The 25,290-nt window shown below is 49.4% G+C and overlaps 1 protein-coding gene across 1 annotated transcript; it reads right to left on the bottom strand.

Annotated features, from left to right (window-relative positions):
* Nucleotides 1-544: 544 nt before the first annotated feature.
* On the bottom strand, nucleotides 545-3,650 carry TFF3 (trefoil factor 3). Its single transcript, XM_025983349.2, has 3 exons — nucleotides 3,490-3,650; nucleotides 1,997-2,143; nucleotides 545-751 (listed from the first exon to the last, which is right to left on the bottom strand). The coding sequence occupies exons 1-3, from the start codon at nucleotides 3,635-3,637 to the stop codon at nucleotides 738-740; spliced, it is 309 nt and encodes a 102-aa protein (XP_025839134.2). The 5' UTR covers nucleotides 3,638-3,650; the 3' UTR covers nucleotides 545-737.
* Nucleotides 3,651-25,290: the final 21,640 nt, after the last annotated feature.

Below are 25,290 nucleotides of genomic sequence, written 5' to 3'. Positions count from 1 at the left end.
CTGCATCTAGGGGTCGTGAGGCCTCCGCGAGAACCTGAGACAGAATCCTCACGGTGAGACTAGCTCATTTCTTCACAAAGCCGCGTCCGTTTTCAGAGGAAAAAAAGTAAAAGAAGGCCACCAAGGGGTCACCGGTGCTAAACTTGATTTGCAAATAAATCCGGAAAAAGTGCCAGTTGGAAACATGGCTTTATTGGTTTGCTCTCTCCAGGAAGGAAGACATGAATCCTCCTTTTTTTTTTTTTTTTTTGGAGACTTACATTTGAAATGTCTTTTCGGAATTCGCAGGGGGCGGTTGGCCTACTGAAGAGGCTGCTCGGCCTCCCTGCCTCCCTCCGCAGGGCTTGGTCTGAGGCCTCTGACAGCCTCACGCAAATGATGCAGCTATTTAGGGATCACCTCGCAGTTCCGAGGCCCCCCCAGGAGGGAGGCCCTGGGCTGGAGGTGCTCCTACCCCCTCCAGCCACCCCCAGGTGGCAGAGGCTGAGAAAGGAGGTGAGGCTGAGAAAGGAGAGCCGCTTGGGAGAAATAAAACACAAGAGCATCGAGTCTCAGGAAGGAGGAACTGCCCTCGTGCTGAGTACGGGGATCTTTATTCATTCAGACATCAGGCCCCAGGAGCTAGCTTTGGCCAGGAGCAGGGTGAGAGAGAAGCAGGGATGAGCCAGGGGACAAGGCGGGGCGTCCCGGAGTGGGGGAGGTCGCTTCCCAGGGTGTCCGGGGCCGAGGGCGTTGCTTCAAAATCTGCATTCTGGAAACAAAGCACAGGCTTGCATCCCCACGACCTGCCTCGGCTCCACCCACCGGGTGCCTGGCTTCTCAAGGTCAAGACAGGCTCCAAGGTCAGGGCCTGGGGCTGCATTCACCCCGAGTCCCTGGGAAAGTGATTTGAGTGTCCAACCTTCCGAAGAAGAGCCCACCGGAACCTAGGGGTTCGGGCAGGTGATAGGAGAGATGGGCCTCAGCAGGGCGGCTGCCAGCCCCCGAAGGAGAAGGGGTAGGACCCTCAGCCCCCACCCCACACGGAGGGGCCCCAAGGAATGAGGAGAGCCAGCAAAGAGGCAATGGACAACCCCTTCCTGGTCCCAAAACCTTATCTGGGCCTCTGCCTGGATTTGCCAGGAAGGGGCAGGAGGCCCCGGGCACTGGGCCAGGGGGCGGGCATCATCGATGTAGATTCGGGGGCGGCTCGCATGGGCTGCAAGGTGGGCCCCACTCCCTTATCACCCTGGGACAAAGGGCGGGTACTGACTCCAGGAAGGGACCTACTTCCAAGTAGGGGCCTGTGTCCTTAGAAGGCATTTGGACTGCCAGGTGGCTTATAGCAGGCCTCACGCCCGAGATGTTGGGGTGGGGGGTGCTGATGGAGCCAGGGCGGCACCCACCCGCATGCGCCGACACCTGCTCACGGCGGACAGGGGGTGTCCTGCCCCCGCTGCACCACTGAGGCACTGGGGTCTGGGATCAAGTCCCGCATCAGGCTCCTTGCGGGGAGCCTGTATGTCTCTGCCTCTCTCTCATGAATAAATTAAATCTTTAAAAAAAAAAAAGAACCGGGCGCCTGTGCCCCTCGGTGGAGGCGGGGCGGGGGGAGACGGCGGGGTGTGGACGGGCACCCGGCTCCGTGCCCGCTGCTGCACCGTCGGCCCTGCCAGGACCACGTCACAAGGGCAGGGGTGTGTTTGCTGAATGCGGCTGCAGGCATTGGCCCGGCCTCCCAGGCCTGGGCATTTTCCATTTCCCTCCAGGACAGTCTTTAAACTGGTTCCCTCGACGTTGTGCCTTGACTTTGAACATCTTTTCGGAACAGCTGCTATTAGATTGGGCACAAACCTCTCAGCAGAGGGACAGCTGGGACCGCCACGGGCCGCCGACTGCCCTGGGCACGACTCCTCTGACCGAGGCCTCCACCGCCGGACAAGTCGCGGCGCTGGGTGTCCCGCCCGGGCGTGCGTGGCTTCCTGGGGACCTGGGGGCTCCCCCTGGGGCCGCTTACCTGTGTCCTGCAACGGCTTGAAGCACCAGGGCACCCCGTGGATGCTGGAGTCGAAGCAGCAGCCCCGATTGACGCACTGCTCGGAGGTGATCTCGGGGTAGCCGCAGTCCACCCTGTCCTTGGGCGGCACCTCGCACAGGTTCGTCGCTGTCCCAAACGACACCCGGTCAGCACCCGGAGCCCTTGCCGGCCTGGGTCGGTCTGCTGACTTCATCTTGCGAGCGCGCAGCCTCCCCCAGCATCTGGGGTGGAGGTGCAGGACCCCGGCCCCACCCCGGCATCTGCTTGAGGACGACCCTCACCCGTGGACGGTTTCACACCCTCGGGGGGGCTCTGGTCTCTGCCAGGGCGCCCCTCGCACTCGTGCGCCCCCAGGGCCCTGTCGGGGAGCCCACGGGGCCGCGGTTCCCTCCAGCTGGCAGGAACCCCTGGAAATCTGGGGGCCCCTGAACCCAGAAACAGAGTTCCCCTTCACTGATCAACAAAAAACTGGCCCCTTAAAAAAATACTATAATAGGCGATACACCCTCAAAACAGAAGACACAATGCGAGCTATTTTTGCCCCTTTTCTGTGTGCCCCTGTCCCCCATTTACTCGGTTTGTCACACCTTCCCGGCACATCCTTCCATCCTCAACTCTTGTGTCTCTAGCAAGCCTATGTTGGCGCCAGTTCTGCAACGTTTGCCTCGTTGCCTGACGGGATTTTTCTTAGGAAAACAGAAACCGCAGGAGATCCCCGAAATCCTTTCCTATCTCTGCTACCCGGAAAATTCTCATTCCCGTGGCCCCGAATGTCGCTCCCACTGGGACCCCCGAGACGGTGTGGCGTGGTGGGGGCATCCCGGGCTACAGCAGGTGCACGGCTCCCCAGGTGACCCGGGGGGCACCCCGGCTGGGAACCACTGCTTCTGGCACCTGATAAGAGCCGCACCCTAATTTCTTCAAACTTGGGTCGATGGGATAGTCACGCCCCCACCCCCACCTGCAGGCACAGTGCCAGCGCTGAGTGAAAACTGCCTGCGTGTACCGAAAATGTTCTGGAAGAAACTGCTTCCACCGGTCTTTCTGTTCCGTAAACGTGCCAGCACAGCGCATAAAGACCTCTATGGTAATTCAGAAATCTGCGGCCGAGAGGGCAATGGGGCCATAGGGTTGGCAGCAGCTGCCAGCAGGCCGGGCAGACCTGGGTTCTGACCCGGTTCCAGCCCTGCCCGGGAGGGCTGCCCACGACCAGTCACTCGCTTTCTGAGCCTCAGTTTGCTTGTCTGTAAAATGGAAACAGCAAGATCCAGTTTGTGGTGCTACTGAGAGGGACCGTGTGGTTCCGGTGAATGGAAGTTACTAACGGACAAGGCGGCTTGGTCACCTTGCCCCGAGCCCCCACGAAGCCCCCGAGCCTGGGCCCTTTGTCCTTGCCCATGCTCCTCTGTCCCCACTCTGCCACCAGCCCCCTCCTTCCCACGGAGTGGAGAGGAAGTCCGAGCAGTACTCACCCAGGCCCTGGTAAGCCACTGCCAAGCTGGAGGACCCCAAGACCAGGACCACCACCAGCAGCCAGAGCACTCTGGCCTCCATGGTCACGGGTGGGCTCTGGGGACCCGACCGCTCAGAGATCGTGCCGCGTCGGCCCAGAAGACGCATTTATACCCTTGTGTTTGCCCAGGTCCTCTGGCTTCTGTTTGTCTGGGGACGGCCCTTCCCTCTGGCTCTGGCCGCACCTACTTCTCCCGGCGCAGGGCCCTACAGCCCCCAGCGGCTTGTCTTCCTGAAGGCGAGAGGCAGTTCGCCCCCACGGCCGTAGCAAGCAGCGGGGGGGCCAGACTCCAGTCTCTGGGTTCCACTCCTCTCCGGGGAGCAGGGCTATGGGTCCAGGCTCGGCCGGCCTCGGGGAGAGGATGAAGTCTCAGTTCAGGGCCGGACAGTGGCCAGCAGCCCAGGCAGGAGCAGTCCAGGAGGCTCCCTCCTCAGTGAGCACAGTGCCCGGAGTCCCAGACCGGCCTTGGGGACTTGAAAAGACGGGGCCCGCCGGCGAGTCAGGCACACCGCGCACCCGGATCTCGTTTCCTCCTCGAAATTCTTAAAAATCCCATCCTTTCTGTTTTTATTGTTGACAGCAAGATTTATTTTTATCATTAAGTACGCTTTCATAAACGTCTTCAGTAAACTTACTCAATATTTTAATTAAATTCAATTTAATAAATTGTAATATTTTGATAACAAGAGGATGCATGCAGTGGGTTTTGAAAAAATCAGACAATACCAAATAAAGCCCTCCCCCGTTTAGAGATACCTGTGTTTAACACTTCTTTCTTTCTTTCTTTCTTTTTTAAGATTTTATTTATTTATTCATCAGAGACACACACAGAGAGGCAGAGACACAGGCAGAGGGAGCAGCAGGCTCCCTGCAGGGAGCCCGATGCGGAACTCGATCCCAGGACCCTGGGATCACAACTTGAGCCGAAGGCAGATGCTCAACCACTGGACTACCCAGGCGGCCCTGTTTAACACTTTCTTAGGTATTTTTCCAGAAAAGTTTTCTCCATATCCAAGCACGTTTTCTTTTTCTCTTTTTCTTTATCTTTTCCAAGCACGTTTTTAACCCAAATGAGAACTTACGAGACACATTTGCTCATCCGCCTTTTTTTTTTTTTTAAATGAAGGGCATATCCTGGAAATTATTTTACCACAACCTATCAAAACGAGATGGGAATAATTATGCTCATGGTCCAGAGAAATGAACTGAGGCTCACATTATAAGGTGCACGTTGGGGCTTCCTCTCATGGACCAGACGGAGCTAGGATCTGGAAGCAGGTGCACCTGGCTGGTCACCTCAGCGTCCAGGTGGGGTTGCGGGGTTGGGGGGGACCTGAAGCACCCCAGTTTGTCCACAGAGTTGTCCTCCACGCGGTGACTGAGGGGCCTGGCTGTGCTCGCATTGGCAACAGGGTTGGGTCCCACCTTGTGACAGCCCAGGCCTAGCCCATGAGGACCCAACCCCCTCCACCTGGTTTGCACCCCTCTTGCAAGACAAGTGCAGGCTGACGGCAGAGCACTGCCTGTGTTGTCTTAAGGCCTGGCTTTGCGCCCCGCAGGAGAGCGTGCACCGAGCTCACAGATGACAGGAGCTGCGTTATTAAAAGATCATTGTAGAGAAAATCCCCGGGAGCCTCTTCTGGATGGACCTCTGCCTTCCCACTCCCCACAACATCCTCAGGCCTGGCAGGGTCATGGAGCTGAGCCAGGTCCCAGGAAAGTGCAAACACCCCAGAATCGGGCTCAGAAGGGACAGCTGTTTGAAGCCGCTGGAGTGCCCCAGTCTCCACCCAACCGCATTTGGGATCCTCTGGGGAGAAGGAACCGTATGGGTGCTGTCCCTCCCCGAATCCTCCCTGAATCCTCCTGGAATCTTCCTTGAATCCTCCCCGAATCTTCCCGAATCCTCCCCAAATCCTCCCCGTCAGCCAGCGCCCAGCCACGACCGCAGAGAAAAACCACCCGGCCTTTTGCTTCCGTGAACTCAGTTGATGTCAACTGAGCCTGGGGCTTGGAGGGCTGAGGTGATAAGCCCCTGCCCTTGGAGAGCCCCCGTGGGGAGACAGGGTCCTGTGGGACTTCCGATGGGAAGCTGAGAGGTTTGGTCCCAAGTCACTTTACCACATGGGCCCCAGTCTGCTGTCCTGTCACACACACCCCGCTCCCAGGGCTGCATGAGGGGGACACGCAGAGTGAGCCGGGCACCTGGGGACATCTGTCCGTCCATCACCTGCAGGGGGGCCTGGACCCTCGGGTCTGATGGATGGGCAGCCGAGGCACTGGGGGCAGCAGGGCCTGAGCTGGGCTGCCAGCCGGGGACAGCACAGACCTCTCGGCGGCCAGCGGGCCCGAGCTGGCCCGTGGGGACTAGAGCGTTGGGGAAGTGTTTGTGGGGGGAAGGTCCTGTGTGTTTGTCTCCTCTGTTCTAGCAAACTCTCCAGCCAGGGGCGGAGGATGGGGTCTCAAGGCCCCACTGTGCCTTCCAGAGCTCACAGGTCTGTAGCCTTCTCCAGCCTCACTGCTGACCCTGGGGGGTTGGGGAGCTCATCTTCCAGGAACGAATGAAAACCAGGGCCAGAGCTGCAGGCCCAAGGACTGTCGCCAGCCCCACCCTGACTAGTGGCTGCCTGTGTGCCCCTAACTCCTCCTCTCAAGCCTTCCCTCTGCCACAGTCTCCCTGGCCACGTGTCTGGACCGTCCTGGGACCCTGCCCCTCCGAATCCTTCCCGCCCTGAGCTGTGTGTGCTGGTGTCCCAGGGAAGGTGCGGTTCTCCCTGAAGCTCCGAGCAGCGGGTGGTCTGGCCCTGAGCGCTGGGGCTGCACAACCTCCCACCCGCAGAACGCACGGCCGATGGCATGTCTGTGTCACAAGGAGGGACTGAGTGTGCAGGGCAAGTGCTCAGCCTTCTAATGTTGGACCCTAAGGACCAAGCAGAGCCCCCCGACCCCAGAGCCCACAGGCCAGTGAGGCAGACTAAGGCTTGACGTGGGGATCGCGAGGCAGCGTAGTAAGGCTTCTCTTTGCGAGTGCAGTCTGAACTGGGTCTTGAGGGGTGAAGAGGAGCTCCCAGGTGGATGAGGGGCAGAGGGTGTTCCGGGCAGGAACAGCTAACACTCAAACGCAAGAGTCGGCGTGACCTACACAAGCTCACATATTCTGTGCTGCCTCTCGGCTCCCTGAGACTGTCACTCTTGGTGATTCAAGGCAGCAGAGAGCCAGATGGAGGGAAAAGATACACAGCCCGGTTAATCGGCACGCCTAGGTTAGCCCTGGGATCACACACCTCCCCGGGGACCTCCTATTGACCTGCTGTCACGCCGTTCTGCAGCTGCCCTGGGTGTGGGCACCTCCCTCTGTGCTCTTGCACAGAACTTCCTCCTGCTTTCTGGAGAGGGGCTTTCAGACACTTCCTGGAGGCTCCTGTCTTTGGTGTGGATAAATGGAGGGGTAGCTGGGGGGCACTGTGCAGTTGGCTCCCCCACCAACTCTGGAAGAGGGGACGGTAGAGGACAGAGGGCCCTGGTGAGTCAGAACACAGGCCCTGAGCCCCAGGACCCCCATCACGGGCCTTGTGCCTCCCGCCCCCAGCACTGGGCCAGTGCCTGTCCTACTATATACAGGCGCATGTGACAGCCCCTGTTTCGGGTTTCGGAGGAGCCGATGTCTAGACCAAAGCCTACTGCTGGTGGTTTCACCATAGCTGGCCTGACTCCAGAGCTCCTTTGGGTTTGGGGGCTGTTGCATCAGCCCCAGCTGCTGTGACAACCAGGAAAGTTTCCCAGGAATGAGTGAGCTGGTGACCAGGACACCAAAGGAAGAGCGATAAGTTAGAAATAAACAGAGCTAATAGCCAGGGAGCAGATGTGCCTGGGGGCGCCAGGCCCCTCATTGACAGCCCCGCCTTGCAGACCCGGATGGGCCTTTCTTGAGCAGCTGGACCAGCTCCAACAGGAAGCCCGGGCTCTGGCAGTGCATTGGCACGGGGCATGGGACATGGAGATGCCCCCGACCTGCACCTGTTGCATGCTGGCCCTTGGCACTGCGCTGAGCCATGTCCCAGGAGGACGGCCAGGGAAGGCGGAAGATGGTCCTCTGCCAGGCGCGCTGGGCAGCCCCTGTGCTCTCGGGTTTCAGATTTCTTCCCTGTGAATCAAGCCATTGTCACCAAGTGACTTCCCAGTGTGCTGGAGTGGAGACTGTCCTCTCAAAATCCATATCCTCCCTGAAACCACCGGGCATGGCCTATTTGAAACTGGGTTGTTGCAAGTGTAAGTACTTAAATTAAAATGAGGTCAGACAGGAGTGGGGTGGCCCTTAGTCCAATATGATTGGTGTCCCCAGAAGGACAGAAACACAGACACGCAGGGGGACGGCATGTGATGATGGAGGGCCCGGTGGGCAAGATGCAGCTAAGAGCCGAGGAGCCCCCCAGGACTGCCTGCAGCTGTGGGAGGTGGAAGAGGCAGGAAGGACCTTCTCCAGCGCCCTGGCGGGGGGCGCAGCTTGCACCTTCATTTCAGACTTTGTGGCCCCGCACTGTGAGGGAGGAGCTCTCTCTGCGGGAGCCACCTAGTCCGATGGCCTTTGCTACGGCAGCCCCAGCGCACACGAGGCGCATCTAGCCCAAGAGCTACCTTCACTTGGGTTTTCTCGCAAAGGTGGGGGGGGGGGGAAGCACCCAGGGAGAGACCCGGAGAGCTGGGGCCCCGGGGACCTTCCCCTTTCCACCCTGACCGGGCTTCCCATGGCCTCTGCCTGGTGCTCGGGGCCCTGCCCCCCCCCAGCCCTGTCCGCTGTGCCAACCACACGCCCACGCTTCCATCCCCACCCTAGGCCTACATTTGCCCTCCCTGTGCGCCTTCAATCGCTGGTCTCTACAAATCGCTGGTCATGTGAAATCAATCCCCAGTGTTTGTAGAACCCTTCCCTGCACTCCCGTACGTCACCCAAATCATCCCCAGGGAGTCCTTTGTTCCAATTTCCTTGTCTCAGGGGAGGCTGAGACAACATAGGCCTCTGGGGAATGGTGAGACTCCGGTATCCTGGTCAAGGCTGGGCCAGGCTCCACCCCCCAGGCCAGGGGAGGCCCATTAGGGAGGTGACCGTGTCCTGAGTTGTCCAAACTGGGACACTTCTCAGAGCATACAGGGCACTAGTAATGATTACACCAGGAGCAGAAGTGTGAACGGGGATCATCCTAAGCCAACGGGCCTCCCTCCAGGCCCCCAGTCTGTGTGTGACTCCGATGAAACACAGGCACGGATAGTGTTCAAAGCTCTGGAAACACAAGCCATGTGATCACACATGAGTGTGTCATGCTCCGTCATGTTCTGACATACATGTTGTGTAGTGATGGAAAACCTGCAAGTGGATATGAGCGTGTGTGTCTGGCCCCTGCTGTGCTCAGGCTGCTGTCACAGCAGACCATGCACGGGGTGGCTCATCTGCAGCGGTTATTTCTCAGAGCTCTGGAGGCTCGAAGGCCGGGATCACGATGCCAGCACGGTCGCCTTCTGGGGAGAGCTCTCTTCTTGCTCACAGGTGGAAGAGCTCTCTTCCAAAAGAGAAGAAGAGCTCCACCAAAGAGCTGTCTTCTTTGCCTCACTCACATGGTGGAAGGACAGAAATGGTGAAAATGGTGAAAAACAAAGTTTCTAGGACCTGTGAGACAGTATCACAAGGACTAACAGAAGTGGAAAAAAAAAAAAAAGGAAAAGATTATCAATACTGGATCTTTGAAAAGAGAAAAAGAAAAAACAATCGATATGTTTCTAACTAGACCCGTCAAGAAAACAGTGAAAGAACACACATATTACCAATATCAGAAATGAAAGATGGGCTACCGTTGTAGCCCTACGGACATTCGAAAGGAAAATCGGGTGATAGGCAGAATAAATTTTTTTTTAATTTTTTATTTATTTATGATAGTCACAGAGAGAGAGAGAGGCAGAGACACAGGCGGAGGGAGAAGCAGGCTCCATGCACCGGGAGCCCGATGTGGGATTCCATCCCGGGTCTCCAGGATCGCGCCCTGGGCCAAAGGCAGGCGCCAAACCGCTGCACCACCCAGGGATCCCTGATAGGCAGAATAATACCAATATTTACACCCACAAATCTGATGACTCAGATGAAATGGAGAAATCCCTTGAAAAATACAATTTACCAGATGGACAGAAGAAGAAATAGAAAATCTAGATATCCCTATTTCTATGGAAAATTTTGTAGTTACTAGCAAAAGTCTTCCTGCAAAGTAAATTTCACATTCAGGTGGTTTCTAAAATTCTGTCAAAGAGCTCCCCTCTCACACCAACTACTATAAGGAAAAAAAGGGGGGGGGACAACGAAGAAGGATTGCTCCCCAGCTCATTTTATGGGGCCAGCATAAATCTAATACCAAAACCTGGCAAATACATTATGAATTACGAAACACCACCATGAATGTAGATTCAGAAATACTTAAAATACTGGCAAGCTGAATCCAAGAACATACAAAACCAGTAACACATCATGGATGAGAAGGGTTTGTCTAATGAAAAAAAGGTAGGTTTGGGACACCTGGGTGGCTCAGTCGGTGAAGCATCTGCCTTCGGCTCAGGTCATGATCTCAGGGTCCTGGGAGCGAGTCCTGCATCAGGCTCCCTGCTCAGTAAGGAGCCTGCTTCTCCCTCTCCCTCTGCCTCCTGCTCACTCTGCTTGTCCTCTCTGTGTGTCAAATAAATAAAATAAAATAAAATAAAATAAAATAAAATAAAATAAAAACAAGGAAGGTTTAACATCAGATAATCAATCAATGCAATTCATCACATTAACAGAAAAAGTGGAAAAAAAAAAACCACGGTCATTTCAACAAATGCATTGAAAGCATTAAACCAAGTTCATACTCACACATGGTGAAGACTCTCAAACAATTAGGAATAGAGAGGAACTTTCAGCAGCTAATAAAGAGTATCTACCAAAAAAACACCCCAGCACCATTCTTTGTGGTAAAACACGAGCATTCTTCCTTTAAGACTGGGAACAAGGCAAGGATGCTTGCCCTCATTTCTATTTATCGTTGTCAGGGTGGTTCTAATAGGTGTAGTAAGGCAAGAGGGGAAAAGGGCATAAAGATCACAGAGGAAGAAGTAAAATTTCCCTTATTCACAGATGATAATTTTACTTCCAATGGCTTGCTGTGAATACGTAAAAACGCAATTCATTTTTATATGACTTTGTATCCTATACTTTTGTGGTTTGGAAGATTTCTTCGGATTTTCTAAAATTGCACACATTGTGAAGGTACAGTCGATAGGTCTGACTCAATTAAAATCCAAGGGATCTCTTTAGCCAGACATGACAGATGAATAAAAAGCCAAGCCAGGGGATCCCTGGGGGGCTCAGCTGTTTGGCACCTGCCTTTGGCCCAGGATGTGATCCTGGAGACCTGGGATCGAGTCCCACATCAGGCTTCTTGCATGGAGCCTGCTTCTCCCTCTGCCTGTGTCCCTGCTTCTCTCTCTCTCTCTCTCTCTCTCTCTCTGTGTGTGTGTGTCTCTCATGAATAAATTAATAAAATATTTTAAAAAAAAAAAAAAGAAAGAAAAGCCAAGCCACAGGGATGCCTGGGTGGCTCAGAGGTTGAGCGTCTGCCTTCAGTTCAGAGCATGACCCCGGGGTCCTGGAATCGAGTCCCCCATCAGGCTCCCCACAGGGAGCCTGCTTCTTCCTCTGCCTGTGTCTCTGCCTCTCCCTCTGTGTCTCTCACGAATAAATAAATAAAATCTTTAAAAAAAAAAAAGCCAAGTCACAAACTAGGAAAAGATATTTGAAACCTATGTAATGGACAAAGGATCACTATCAAGGACACAAAGAATTTCTTTTTTTTTTTAATTGGAGTTCAATTTGCCAACATATAGCATAACACTCAGTGCTCATCCCACCAAGTGCCCCCCTCAGTGTCCGTCACCCAGTCACCCCGACCCCCCGCCCACCTCCCCTTCCACCACCCCTTGTTCGTTTCCCAGAGTTAGGAGTCTCTCATGTTCTGTCTCCCTCTCTGATATTTCCCACTCATTTTTTCTCCTTTCCCCTTTAATCCCTTTCCCTATTTTTTATATTCCCCAAATGAATGAGACCATATGATGTTTGAAGGACACAAAGAATTTCTACAAGCCAGTGAGAAAAAGACAAACATGGTTTTTAAAATACACATACAGGTAATTCATGGTAAAGGTTGGAAAGGGGCCCAACATCACTCACAGTGGGGAACGATACAATCACCTAACATTTACACACCACTTCGATCACATGGATTGTACCCACCTCACAAAATACTGACAAGGGTACAGAGAAAGAGGAACTCTTCCTCAAAGTTACCGAGTGTAATTAATGCACCTACTTGGACAAGCCTTTGGACAATACCTAGTAAATGGAACGAGTGCATATTGTTTTGATAGTAAGAAATTGGAAATAATATACATAATTACTTATCAATAGGGCAATGCATTCCACATTAAAATGAATGAATCAGGCCTATTTTTGTCAATAGGAATACGTTTCAGAAGTTAAATGTAAAATATAAGATCAAAGCCTGTATATTATAATATCACTTCTATTATTTAAAAAAAAAAAAAAAAACAACAAAAAACCATCACATACTGTTGATGGATATGCATGGGAATAATGTATAGTGACTTCAGAATGGCGGTTATCTCCAGGAAGGGAGGGAAAAGAATGGGTAAAAGCGGTACTTTCACTGTTTTATTTCTTTTTATAAAAAGAGAGGTATCAAGGCAAATAGAAAGAAAGTCCAACATGGATAAGTCTGGGTAGTGTGTAGGGACGCCTGGGTGGCTTAGTGGTTGAGCATCTGCCTTCAGCTCAGGGCGTGATCCTGGGGTCCTGGGATCGAGTCCCTGCATCGTGCTCCCCGCAGGGAGCCTGCTTCTCCCTCTGCCTGTGTCTCTGCCTCTCTCTCTCTCTCTGAGTCTCTCATGAATATCTCTGCTTCTTTGGTTGGTTGTGCTAGGTGAAACCGAAGGTGCTCTATGCTAGAAAATGTTAGTACAAACCATCAAGTTTACTGGACAGGATCTTACCATCATGTAACTTCTCAAATATTTCATTCAAAGATAGTTAAGGCACATTTTACTTAGTCACACATTTTAAACTACAAAAGAAATGACATTAAAATTTTGCCATTAAAATAATTACAAAATGTATACTTTTATTCAAGGACTGGATTACATTTAGGACAAAAAGTTTTTCCTATTTAAAATTCCTACCTTGTAAATTTTAATTTGTATATTCATGAGCAGCTCTGGACATTTATACTGTTTTGTTTCCTTGTTATAAACTTTCAGATTGTTGGTTTATTGACTGTAAGAGTTCTATGTTATGATTGAAAGAAAAAGATTACTGGGGAGAATAATTGTTTCGGAATGGTGCCCGTTACTGTGATGTCAATGAAGGATTTGTCCGGAGTTTTAAATATAAACCAGTATTTTATGGAGGTTTTCTCAGCCACCAGTAGTCTATTGGTGAATTTGGCTGAAATTGAGTACATCAGATTTAACATAGGTGCGGAATTCTACATAACACTGTGAAATGTAATCTTAACTGCCCTCAAGTACCTTATTAAACTCTTACTCTGAACCCAGTGTAAAAAAAAAAATTAAAGATAAATCTTTAAAAAAATAAAATAAATAAAAATAAAAATCCAGATAACATAACGTGGTTTGTGAAGCTGAGAGTGACCAAACCTGAGAGAAGCCAGCTCTCAGACTCGGGATCTGGTCCAGGATGAGGGAGGGACCTCTCTAGAATTCCATCCAGGGGCTGTCTTAATGGCAAATAAAGTCTCCAGTCATTTCAAATTTTCTGATTTTGATTCCTGGGTCTCCTGTAGCGCAATCTCAACTTTTTATCCATATTAGTCACTTTACCAAATCTGCTAGATATGAAGACCTATGTCCTGGGTTGGGGAGGAAGAGCGTGCATGAGTGTCCACTTGGTATCCCAGTGGGAAAGTGCCAAGTAAGCGATCATGGGTTCATACTATTAATCTCCGGTGCAAATGCTCCATGGGAATGTCCCCATGCTGTGCACCATCTCATCCTTCACCTCAAAGTCCGTCAGAATAAACAACAGATCATGATTCTGACTTTCTAGAAATGAGCACTAATCCATCAGAGGAGGATAAGTGGTCTATCAGATTTTTCACTAATGGGATGAGCACTGGGTATTATATTATATGTTGGTAAATCAAACTTAAATAAAAACAAATGTAAAAAAAGAAATAAAAATAATAAATTCAAAAAAAAGATTTTTCCGCTAAAAGGTAGAATAAGAATGATCAGAATTGAAAGTATCTTACATCTCATAAAATGCAACCCTCTATCATACCTGGTTCTTCCCACCACATCACAGAGAAACTTTAGCTCAACTACAGTAGTTTTTAGGGAACTCAAAAGAAATGGAAAGCAGATCCCATCCTTAAGCGATGCATTATTTGCCAAAAGCAAAAAACATAGCATCAAAGATGCAAAGAGAATGCACAAGACGACCTGGGCCAGAATTTCCACATGCTTCCTTGCACCTGTCTATGGGGGAGTGGGAGGTTTCTCTGCGCAGGGCGGGGGAGAGATTCCCCATAACCAGCCACTTCCCCAGGGCTGCTGCTCACAGGGATTCTGGGTGGTTTTTGTTACAGGTGCCACGTGAGCATTTGTCGGATTTGAAGCCAGTGTCCCTCTCACGGTGACCCTGTCGGTACTCACCATCACCTCAATGTTTCAAAGAATGCTTTGGCCCTGCCTTCATGTATGCACCCTGTTAAGTCTGAAATCCGTCAGGGAATTGAAAGCAAAAGTGTGAGACTACAAAGAAAGGCAAACCCCATAGGCAAGAGCCAGCCTCGGTGGCCAACGCCTCTCTGTAGTTCTTACTTATAAAGGTGCCCACCTGGTCTCAAGACTCATGATGACCCTGTTTTGCATATCAAGTGGCAAGAAGCTAAATACTGTGGTTCACTAGTATGTGGTTCACATACATCTTGTTTTGGACGTCTTGAGAGGTTTTACCAAAGCATTAATATTTGTCGAGCTCCTATAAGTGGATAAGTTATTGAACAAAGGACTATCGGTCAATATTTACCAAACATCCTTTGTGTGCCCGGGCTTCAGCCCAGGTGCTGTGGGAGGTCATAAAGGAAGAGGATGACGTGGTCACCATTGATAAGAAAACTGTTGTCATGAGGGGGCATTATAAAGTCAAAGACCACATTGTGGGATCCTGGCCACCTGCGCACCACTGTAGTGACTGCCCTCCAGTGGCTCAGCACACTGAGAAGGATCCAGTGGATGAATATGTTAACTTCAAAAATGAGGTCACCAACACACACGCAGGCTGCAGGAGGGAAGATGTGTGGGCGTTGGGTATCAACCTTAGCGCATCTCTCTTCTAATGGAGATGGTGATAGAGGAAGAGGATACTCTGTACTGGGCTGTGAAAGGCAGGAGGGATGTCATCGAGTCAATGGGGATGTGTTGTTCAAATATGAAGAAGATGCAGCAAGAAGGCACCTCTTTCCAGGACATCAGAGCAGAGTGACACATCCTGAGACTTGAATATGTGGTGGAAGACACGTTGGGTACGCAGGGAGCAGAAGGGTCCCTGGTGCTTGGCTTCCAGATGGCAAGAACCAAGCACAGTGGTCATGGCCTGGGTCCTTCATCTTCATCTTTGATGTGAGGTGGGAAGGCTGAGAGAGGATGGCCCTGATGGGTCTAGAGACAGAGACTGGGATTCAAGCTTCTTTGGTGTCCCTGGACACCTGAACTGTGGTTTCCTGACGGATGGCCATGACACCTTCCAAGACGGTGTGAGTCAAGCAGCAATGGGCAGCACAATGCAACAGGTAACGTGCCATTGGCTTGCCAGCAGCGGGAGTTGGTGACAGAGACCCATACAGTGACTGCTTTGTTACTATTGGGAAGATCTGGGGGGCCATCCTTGGTCCTTCATGACTCAGTTCCATGGGGTTTGGTCTAACTCACTAACCAGACTCCTGAGTTTTATGCCCAGAGCTGCTGACTGTTCCTGGAGCACATGTCTGGCTTCAGCTGACCTTCCCACTCTTCTGAGATGGAAGCTGCTTGTTGCTCAGCTCCCACCTGTGGGAGGATGGAAGTCCATGCTTTTGGGAATCTGTGGCTGCAGGATGGATCAGAGAAGGGAATAAGACAGGTTGACCCTGGCCTGAGACTCAGGGTGAGGGACCCTGTAACACAAATGTTGCACCCCGAGGCCAGAAGTTAGTTTTAGCAAATTGCATTGCTCCAGGTAAGTGCCCAGTGGTTACTCCGTGAATGGGAAGCAGAGGCTGAGCATTTGCTCACCATCACAGTTTCTGGCCCCTTGATAAAACAAACCGAGAGCAGGCCGACAGGAACCCTACGTGGGATTCCAGTGTAATTCAATACACTTGGTGCGCCAAGTTATGTTTTGCAGGACAATGTAACCACACAACAGAAAAGTTCAGATTCTAGAGCTAATAAATAATCCATGAGTTATTGTGAAGATCAAGAGTGGTAGGCGGTGTAAAAGCAGACATTGAGCAATGCTTCCCAACCCTTCCGTCTGTGGACAGTTCTCAGAGAAAGCAAGGCCGAAAACCCTTTTGTAGGAATTACAAAAAATAATCAGCTGTAACTTTGTAGGGTATACGGTAAAGTGAACCGATATACAAATATTTTACTTCGGAAAAGTGTTTCATTAAGAACGTAATTGTTTATATTCTGGTAATTTCCTTCTTTTTAACATTGTTTTTACTTTCTGGAGAAATGTGGATTCTCACGACAAGATTTTGAGGTCAGTCCACTGACTGGATAACTTATCTGGGGAAGATCTGAAGATCCGAAGATGGATTTTCTTTTTTTCTTTTTTTTTTTTTTCGAAGATGGATTTTCATTGTAATTATTTGTATTATTCTCTCATTCACTTGCTGTACTTCTCGACCGGGATTCCATATACTCTCTGCTTTTAACCAATAGCCATCATGATTATAAATTACAGGGGCACCTGGGTGACTCAGTCAGTTGAGCATCTGCCTGTAGCTCAGGTCATGATCCCTGGGTCCTGGGATTCAGCCCAATATCAGGCTCCCCGCTCAGCAGAGAGTCTGCTTCTCCCTCTCCCTCTGCCCTCCGCTCGTGTTCTCTGTCTCAAATAAAATAAAAAAATCTTTGAAAATGATAATGGTTGGAATTTATCAATATAATGCGAAGAAAGTAGAACCTCAAAACACTCATGGTGGGAAGCGATTCATCTAGCAGGACAGCGAGTGAGGAGGAGATGCCCTCTTAATAATCAGACAAAATAGAATTCAGGCCAAAGCACCTACACGGGACAAAGAAGGACACTTTACAGGCCACAAACCACCATGAGGATATGACGGTTACAAACATGTTCGTACCAACAAAAGGCGAGGCAAAGGTATTCATTCTGCTTACAAACTGGCAAGAATGGGTCGTGCAGGCAGGTATGGATACAAAACAGAACTGATGCATTTTGGGGACCCCATGCCAGGCCTAAGACAAGTCACGTGAGCCAAAAAATAAGTAAGAAAATAGAGACTCCAGGAATGTAATCAGTAAGGTAGGTCTTAGGGACGCATGTACCTCAGGCTTTAAGTCCTGACAACACAACTTCTTAAGTGCCCACTGTAAAGACCCGCAAAGCTTCATCATACACGTGCTCACAAAGAAAACATGAGGACGTTGCACAGAGTAGAAGCCTCAACATCAGTCTGTGATCAAAGGCAACAGAACTAGAGACTCAGGAAATTTTTTAAAGGTTTTTGCGCATGGATATTTAAATAAATATAAAGTAAACACTCTTGGCTAAAAGATAAACTACAAACCAGAATTACAGAATTTAAAAAATCATGATAATAAAAATACCATATTTCTGCATTTATGAAGGATGTTTAAAATATTGATTGCAGTAAAATGTATAGCTTTAAATACATACCAAGGATAAGTGGATTAAATTTCCAGTAAGTAATAGCGAGAGCCCAAATAAAACAATTGATGAAGGAGTGAAGAGAAAAAGCTTACAATTAAGCAAATCAAAATCTCTGTTCTAAAAAACAAAACAAACCTAAAAGTTCAAACCAGCAGCTAACCTAATCACAGAGGGAAATGAGAGAAACCTCCCAATGTCCAAAATAAGGATTGACAAAGGGGAAACAACCTATTAAAACATATAACTTAAAATTACATGAAGCTGCTCTACACAATTTTATGCGACTCTGTGCAAGTTAAAAAATCCAGATGAGATGGATAAGTCCCTAGGAAAAAGCACAGCTCACCACAGTTGCTCCGGTGGAGACGGGGAGCTCAAATACACCACAGGAGAAATTCTTCATGCCCAGAGGCCTCATAGGGAAATTCTTTTTTTTTTAATATAAATTTATTTTTTATTGGTGTTCAATTTGCCAACACAGAGAATAACACCCAGTGCTCATCCAATCAAGTGCCCCCCTCAGTGTCCATCACCCAGTCACCCCCCGCCCACCTCCCCTTCCACCACCCCTAGTTCGTTTCCCAGAGTTAGGAGTCTTCATGTTCTGTCTCCCTCCCTGATATTTCCCACACATTTTTTCTCCTTTTCCCTTTATTCTCTTTCACTATTTTTTATATTCCCCAAATGAATGAGACCATATAATGTTTGTCCTTCTCCGATTGACTTACTTCACTCAGCATAATACCCTCCAGTTCCATCCACGTTGAAGCAAATGGTGGGTATTTGTCGTTTCTAATGGCTGAGGAATATTCCATTGTATACATAGACCACATCTTCTTTATCCATCATCTTTCGATCGACACTGAGGCTCCTTCCACAGTTTGGCTATTGTGGCCATTGCTGATAGAAACATCGGGGTGCAGGTGTCCCGGCGTTTCACTGCATCTGTATCTTTGGGGTAAATCCCCAACAGTGCAATTGCTGGGTCATAGGGCAGGTCTATTTTTAACTCTTTGAGGAACCTCCACACAGTTTTCCTGAGTGGCTGCACCAGTTCACATTCCCACCAACAGTGCAGGAGGGTTCCCCTTTCTCCGCATCCTCTCCAACATTTGTGGTTTCCTGCCTTGTTAATTTTCCCCATTCTCACTGGTGTGAGGTGGTATCTCATTGTGGTTTTGATTTGTATTTCCCTGATGGCAAGTGATGCGGAGCATTTTCTCATGTGCATGTTGGCCATGTCCATGTCTTCCTCTGTGAGATTTTTCTTCATGTCTTTTGCCCATTTCATGATTGGATTGTTTGTTTCTTTGCTGCTGAGTTTAATAAGTTCTTTATAGATCTTGGAAACTAGCCCTTTATCTGATATGTCATTTGCAAATATCCTCTCCCATTCTGTAGGTTGTCTTTTAGTTTTGTTGACTGTATCCTTTGCTGTGCGAAAGCTTCTTATCTTGATGAAGTCCCAATAGTTCATTTTTGCTTTTGTTTCTTCTGCCTTCGTGGATGTATCTTGCAAGAAGTTACTGTGGCCGAGTTCAAAAAGGGTGTTGCCTGTGTTCTCCTCTAGGATTTTGATGGACTCTTGTCTCACATTTAGATCTCTCATCCATTTTGAGTTTATCTTTGTGTATGGTGAAAGAGAGTGGTCCAGTTTCATTCTTCTGCATGTGGATGTCCAATTTTCCCAGCACCATCTATTGAAGAAACTGTCTTTCTTCCAATGGATAGTCTTTCCTCTTTTATCGAATATTAGTTGATCATAAAGTTGAGGGTCCACTTCTGGGCTCTCTATTCTGTTCCATTGATCTATGTGTCTGTTTTTGTGCCAGTACCACACTGTCCTGATGACCACAGCTTTGTAGTACAACCTGAAATCTGGCATTGTGATGCCCCCAGCTATGGTTTTCTTTTTTAATATTCCCCTGGCTATTCGGGGTCTTTTCTGACTCCACACAAATCTTAAGATGATTTGTTCCAACTCTCTGAAGAAAGTCCATGGTATTTTGATAGGGATTGCATTAAACGTGTACATTGCCCTGGGTAACATTGACATTTTCACAATATTAATTCTTCTAATTCATAAGCATGGAATATTTTTCCATCTCTTTGTGTCTTCCTCAATTTCTTTCAGAAGTGTTCTGTAGTTTTTAGGGTATAGATCCTTTACCTCTTTGGTTAGGTTTATTCCTAGGTATCTTATGCTTTTGGGTGCAATTGTAAATGGGATTGACTCCTTAATTTCTCTTTCTTCAGTCTCATTGTTAGTGTATAGAAATACGACTGACTTCTGGGCATTGATTTTGTATCCTGCCACACTGACAAATTGCTGTATGAGTTCTAGCAATCTTGGGGTGGACGCTTTTGGGTTTTCTATGTAGAGTATCATGTCATCAGCGAAGAGGGAGAGTTTGACTTCTTCTTTGCCAATTTCAATGCCTTTAATGTCTTTTTGTTGTCTGATTGCTGAGGCTTGGACTTCCAGTACTATGTTGAATAGCAGTGGTGAGAGTGGACATCCCTGTCTTGTTCCTGATCTTAGGGGAAAGGCTCCCAGTGCTTCCCCATTGAGAATATTTGCTGTGGGCTTTTCGTAGATGGCTTTTAAGATGTTGAGGAAAGTTCCCTCTATCCCTACACTCTGAAGAGTTTTGATCAGGAATGGATGCTGTATTTTGTCAAATGCTTTCTCTGCATCTAATGAGAGGATCATATGGTTCTTGGTTTTTCTCTTGCTGATATGATCAATCACATTGATTGTTTTACGAGTGTTGAACCAGCCTTGCATCCTGGGGATAAATCCTACTTGGTCATGGTAAATAATCTTCTTAATGTATTGTTGTATCCTATTGGCTAGTATCTTGTTGAGAATTTTTGCATCCATGTTCATCTGGGATATTGGTCTATAATTCTCCTTTTTGGCGGGGTCTTTGTCTGGTTTTGGAATTAGGTGATGCTGGCCTCATAGAACGAGTTTGGAAGTATTCCATCTCTTTCTATCTTTCTGAACTTAAAGGATCTATCCAAGAAGAGGACTTAACAATCATCAATATAGGGATCCCTGGGTGGCACAGTGGTTTAGCGCCTGCCTTTGCCCCAGGGTGCGATCCTGGAGACCCAGGATCGAGTCCCACGTCGGGCTCCCGGTGCATGGAGCCTGCTTCTCCCTCTGCCTGTGTCTCTGCCTCTCTCTCTCTCTCTGTGACTATCATAAATAAATAAAAATTTAAAAAAAACAATCATCAATATATATGCCCCAAATGTGGGAGCTGCCCAATATATCAATCAATTAATAAACAAAGTTAAGACATACTTAGATAATAATACACTTATACTTGGCGACTTCAATGTAGCGCTTTCTATAATCGATAGGTCTTCTAAGCACAACATCTCCAAAGAAACGAGAGCTTTAAATGATACACTGGGCCAGAAGGATTTCACAGATATCTACAGAACTTTACATCCAAACTCAACTGAATACACATTCTTCTCAAGTGCACATGGAACTTTCTCCAGAATAGGCCACATACTGGGTCACAAATCAGGTCTTAACCAATACCAAAAGATCGGGATTGTCCCCTGCATATTCTCAGACCATAATGCCTTGAAATTAGAACTAAATCACAAGAAGTTTGGAAGGATTTCAAGCACGTGGAGGTTAAGGACCATCCTGCTAAAAGATGAAAGGGTCAACCGGGAAATTAAGGAAGAATTAAAAAGATTCATGGAAACTAATGAGAATGAAGATACAACTGTTCAAAATCTTTGGGATACAGCAAAAGCAGTCCTTAGGGGGAAATACATCGCAATACAAGCATCCATTCAAAAACTGGAAAGAACTCAAATATGAAAGCTCACCTTACACCTAAAAGAGCTAGAGAAAAAACAGCAAATAGATCCTACACCCAGCAGAAGAAGAGAGTTAATAGAGATTTGAGCAGAACTCAATGAAATAAAGACCAGAAGAACTGTGGAACAGATCAACAAAACCAGGAGTTGGTACTTTGAAAGAATTAATAAGGTAGATAAACCATTAGCGAACCTTATTAAAAAGAAGAGAGAGAAGACTCTAATTAATAAAATCATGAATGAGAGAGATCACTACCAACACCAAGGAAATACAAACGATTTTAAAAACATATTATGAACAACTGTAAGCCAATAAATTAGGCAATCTAGAAGAAATGGATGCATTTCTGGAAAGCCACAAAGTACCAAAACTGGAGCAGGAAGAAATAGAAAACCTGAACAGGCCAATAACCAGGGAGGAAATTGAAGCAGTCATCAAACACCTCCCAAGACACAGGAGTCCATGGCCAGATGGCTTCCCAGGGGAATTCTATCAAACGTTTAAAGAAGAAACCATACCTATTCTACTAAAGCTGCTCATAGGGAAATTCTAAAGAAGCTGCAAACAGAAAATAGTCCCCTTGCTGCAGATTATTTCCAAGAATAGAAGACAAAGGAGAATGTCCTAATTTATACTGAAAAATTAACTTGAAAACTGTCGTAAATCCCAAACGGCAAGTGCTGAAATTATAAGACTTCTAGAAGAATATAGAGTAGAAAAATCTTTGTGGCCTCGGATTAGGCAGATTTTTTTTTTTTTTAAGCGAGGGACACAGAAAGTGTGAGTCACAAAGAAGGTGGGCTTCAGCAAAATGAAACACACCTGCTCTTTGAAAGGTACTGCTAAGGGGCACCTGGCTGGCCCAGCGCATGACCCCGGGATCCCAGGATCGAGTTCTGCGTCAGACTCCCTATAGGGAGCCTGCTTCTCCCTCTGCCTGTGTCTTTGCCTCTCTCTCTGGGTCTCTCATGAATAAATAAATAAATCTCTCTAAAAAAAAAAAAAAGAAAGAAATTGTTTGCAGAATAGATGAAGTGCCCTGATGGCTCAGTATGAAAAAGACAAAGGCCCTGAGTAAAATGATATAAAAATTGGGGCAGAGGCTCTAGCAGAGAAGACGTAAGGAGAAGAGAAGCCCAGGAAAAGGTACTCCCTATCGCTAGCTGCTAGGGAAATAGAAATTAAAATTAAAATGAAATACAGTATCGCATACACTAGCCTGGCTACAGTTGAAAAACAAATGAGGGCAGCCCGGGTGGCTCAGCGGTTTAGCGCCACCTTCAGCCCAGGGCCTGATCCTGGAGACCCGGGATCCAGTCCCACGTCGGGCTCCCTGCACGGAGCCTGCTCCTCCCTCTGCCTGTGCCTCTGCCTCTCTGTGTGTCTCTCATGAATAAAATCTTTAAAAAGAAAAGAAAAGAAAAACAAATGATACCGAGGGCAGGAGGGGACACAAACCACCTGCAATCCTCATCCTCGTATGTTGCTGGGGAGGCAACACGGGAGGATTATTCTGGAAAACGGTTTGTCAGATTCTTACAGAGTGAACATGACACCTCCATGCACCCAGACATCTCACCCACCGACCTTTACGGTGAGGGAAGGTATTTACCCAAAGCCCAGGAAGACCTGGGTAATTATCCGTATTAGGGTATTATACATATATGAATACGTAATTATTCATTACGACTTGGTTCACACTAAACAACTGGGAACTTGGCGGTCCGTCCATCAGCTGGTGGGCCGTGTGGGTGTCAGATGTTCCTGCATGGAGGAGGGGGAGAGAGGGGGTGCAGGTGCAGGGGGGATATGGGGCGGATGGGGGGACAGAGGGGGTGCAGGTGCAGGGGAGGGGTGGGGAAGGATGCAGGGGAGCCCCCCTTGCACGCACAGACCTGGTGCATCTCGGGAGCCCGGTGGTGAGTGAAAGAAGCCAGGCCCACGCTGTTGGATTAACTGGCATGAAATTCCGGAAGAGTCATAAACTGTAGTGACAGAAAGCGGATCACGGGGCTCTGGGGGCCGGAGGTGGGAGGAGGGCGCTGGCGGCAGGACAGAAGGTCTGCGTCTTCCTTGGGGTCCTGTTTCCGTGACTGCGGACATTTCTCAAGACTCAACGAACCAATGCACTTAAAGCAGGAAAATTTTATTATATTGAATTATACCTCAATAGAGCTAAGTTAAAAAAAATTAAAAACCTTCAAGATTTTAACTGTGACCATTACCAGTGTTACTAGTTAGTGTGCAAAGGCGGTGAGCTGATTCCTGATGCTGTGACTCAGGTACAACCCCCGAGTCCACATGCAGAAGCCATGACCCTCGGGTTGATGGTATTTGGAGACGGGGCAGAGGGATGGGGCCTGAAGGGGGTGGGGGGTGCAGGGGCAGGTGGGTGGGGGCATGAGGGGGGGCCTCTACAGGTATAATTAAGCTTAAATAAGGTCATACGTGTAGGACCCTGATCTGATGGGATTACTGCCAATAGGAGAGACTGGATCTCTGTCCTGCCCCCTCTCTCCCTGCCCTCTTCTTCCTTCCCCCCCTCCCCCCCACCTCTCCGTTTGCACACAGAAGAAAGGCCACGTGAGGCACACGCTGTCTTCCAGCCACAAGGGAGCCGCATCGCTGAATGCAAAGTGTCCACATCGCAACAAGCCCGCGTTGGTGCATCTGGCCCCGTCTGATTCCTGTGATAAGTTTAGTAACTTGCAATCGTTGTTGAACTGACTCTGTTGACTTTGGGGGGCTGAGGGGGCTAAGTAGAGTCAGGCACTGCGTCTCTGCTGCCCCAGGGGGCACCCACCAACACCCCGGGCGCCTGGCAGGTGAAGGCTGGGCAAGGCGGCGCCCAGACCGCCAGCAGAGGGCGCGGGAGGGCCGGGCATCCTCAGGGCAGGTGCTCACACCCCTTAGCCACCTGGCCCAGAAGGACGAACAGAACCGTTGGTGCTTCCCTCGAAGCCACACTTCTCACTGAATCAGATGAAGGTGGAGCACTTCGGGAACTCTGTGCTCTCTTTGGATTACAGGCCACACGGGACCTTGTGGAAAGCTGGTCACCCGGCCCAGCCCGGGGGCCCTGGTGTCAGCACACCCGTGTCTGAGCTGCCCGGGGAGCCTGGCTGGGCCGGAGCAGGGATCAGGCTCCTTCAGGGGCTGTGGACCACAGTCCATCTGGGCTCTGGCACGCTCAGGAAAGTCCCGGGAGTGCCCTGGAAGCCTCCCACAACTCTTCGCACTGATGCAGACAAGCCTTGGGCAAGGGGCAGGTGGCTGTGCAAAGGGGAGGACAGTGGGTTGACACAGTCCCCTTTCACTAGGACGCTTCTGGCCAGGGCCTTCCTGAGGAGGTGGCAGCAGCAGCCTGCCAGCCCGAGACAGGAGCACAGCCCACTGGGACCACCGCGCCGCAGCCAGAGTCAGAGGAGGAGCCCTGGGGAGGGGACTTGGAGGGCCTGGCCTTCCTGCATCAGCAGCTAGGATCCTGGAGGGTCTGAGAACTGTGTCGTGAGACGGCGGGGACACTTCCATGTCCCCGGGAGCACTGGCTGCATGCTCACCAAGCACCCGCTGTGTGCCTGACCCTGTCGACGGCCCGTCTCATTAATTAACTCATTGAATCCCCACGACGGGCCTCTAAAGAAACGATGCTGTGAATACCCCCACTTCGCACATGGGTAAAATTAGGCACAGAACATCTAAGCAACCTGCTCAAGGTCACACAGCTGGGAAGTGAGCTCCGTGCAGAGATCTAGAATGTAAGTGCAGTGTCTGTATTTTGGAGATCCGATACATACGCTCTTACGGCAACACCCCGGCTCCAGGTGACCCGCGGAGGTTCAGATTGTGCTGCGGTCGCTCAGAGGGGCTGGGCCCCTGGACCCCAAAGCGACAGCTGGGGGTAT

This window comes from Vulpes vulpes, chromosome 15 (assembly GCF_048418805.1).
Source record: "Vulpes vulpes isolate BD-2025 chromosome 15, VulVul3, whole genome shotgun sequence".
Lineage (NCBI taxonomy): Eukaryota > Metazoa > Chordata > Mammalia > Carnivora > Canidae > Vulpes > Vulpes vulpes.
This window is presented reverse-complemented; position numbering and strand designations above follow the sequence as displayed.

Coding starts and splice junctions, on each gene's coding strand:
- TFF3 (XM_025983349.2), bottom strand. CDS start 3,637: ATGCGTCTTCTGGGCCGACGCGGCACGATCTCTGAGCGGTCGGGTCCC. Junction 2,144..3,489: donor AGTGGCTTACCAGGGCCTGG/GTGAGTACTGCT, acceptor CGTTTGGGACAG/CGACGAACCTGTGCGAGGTG.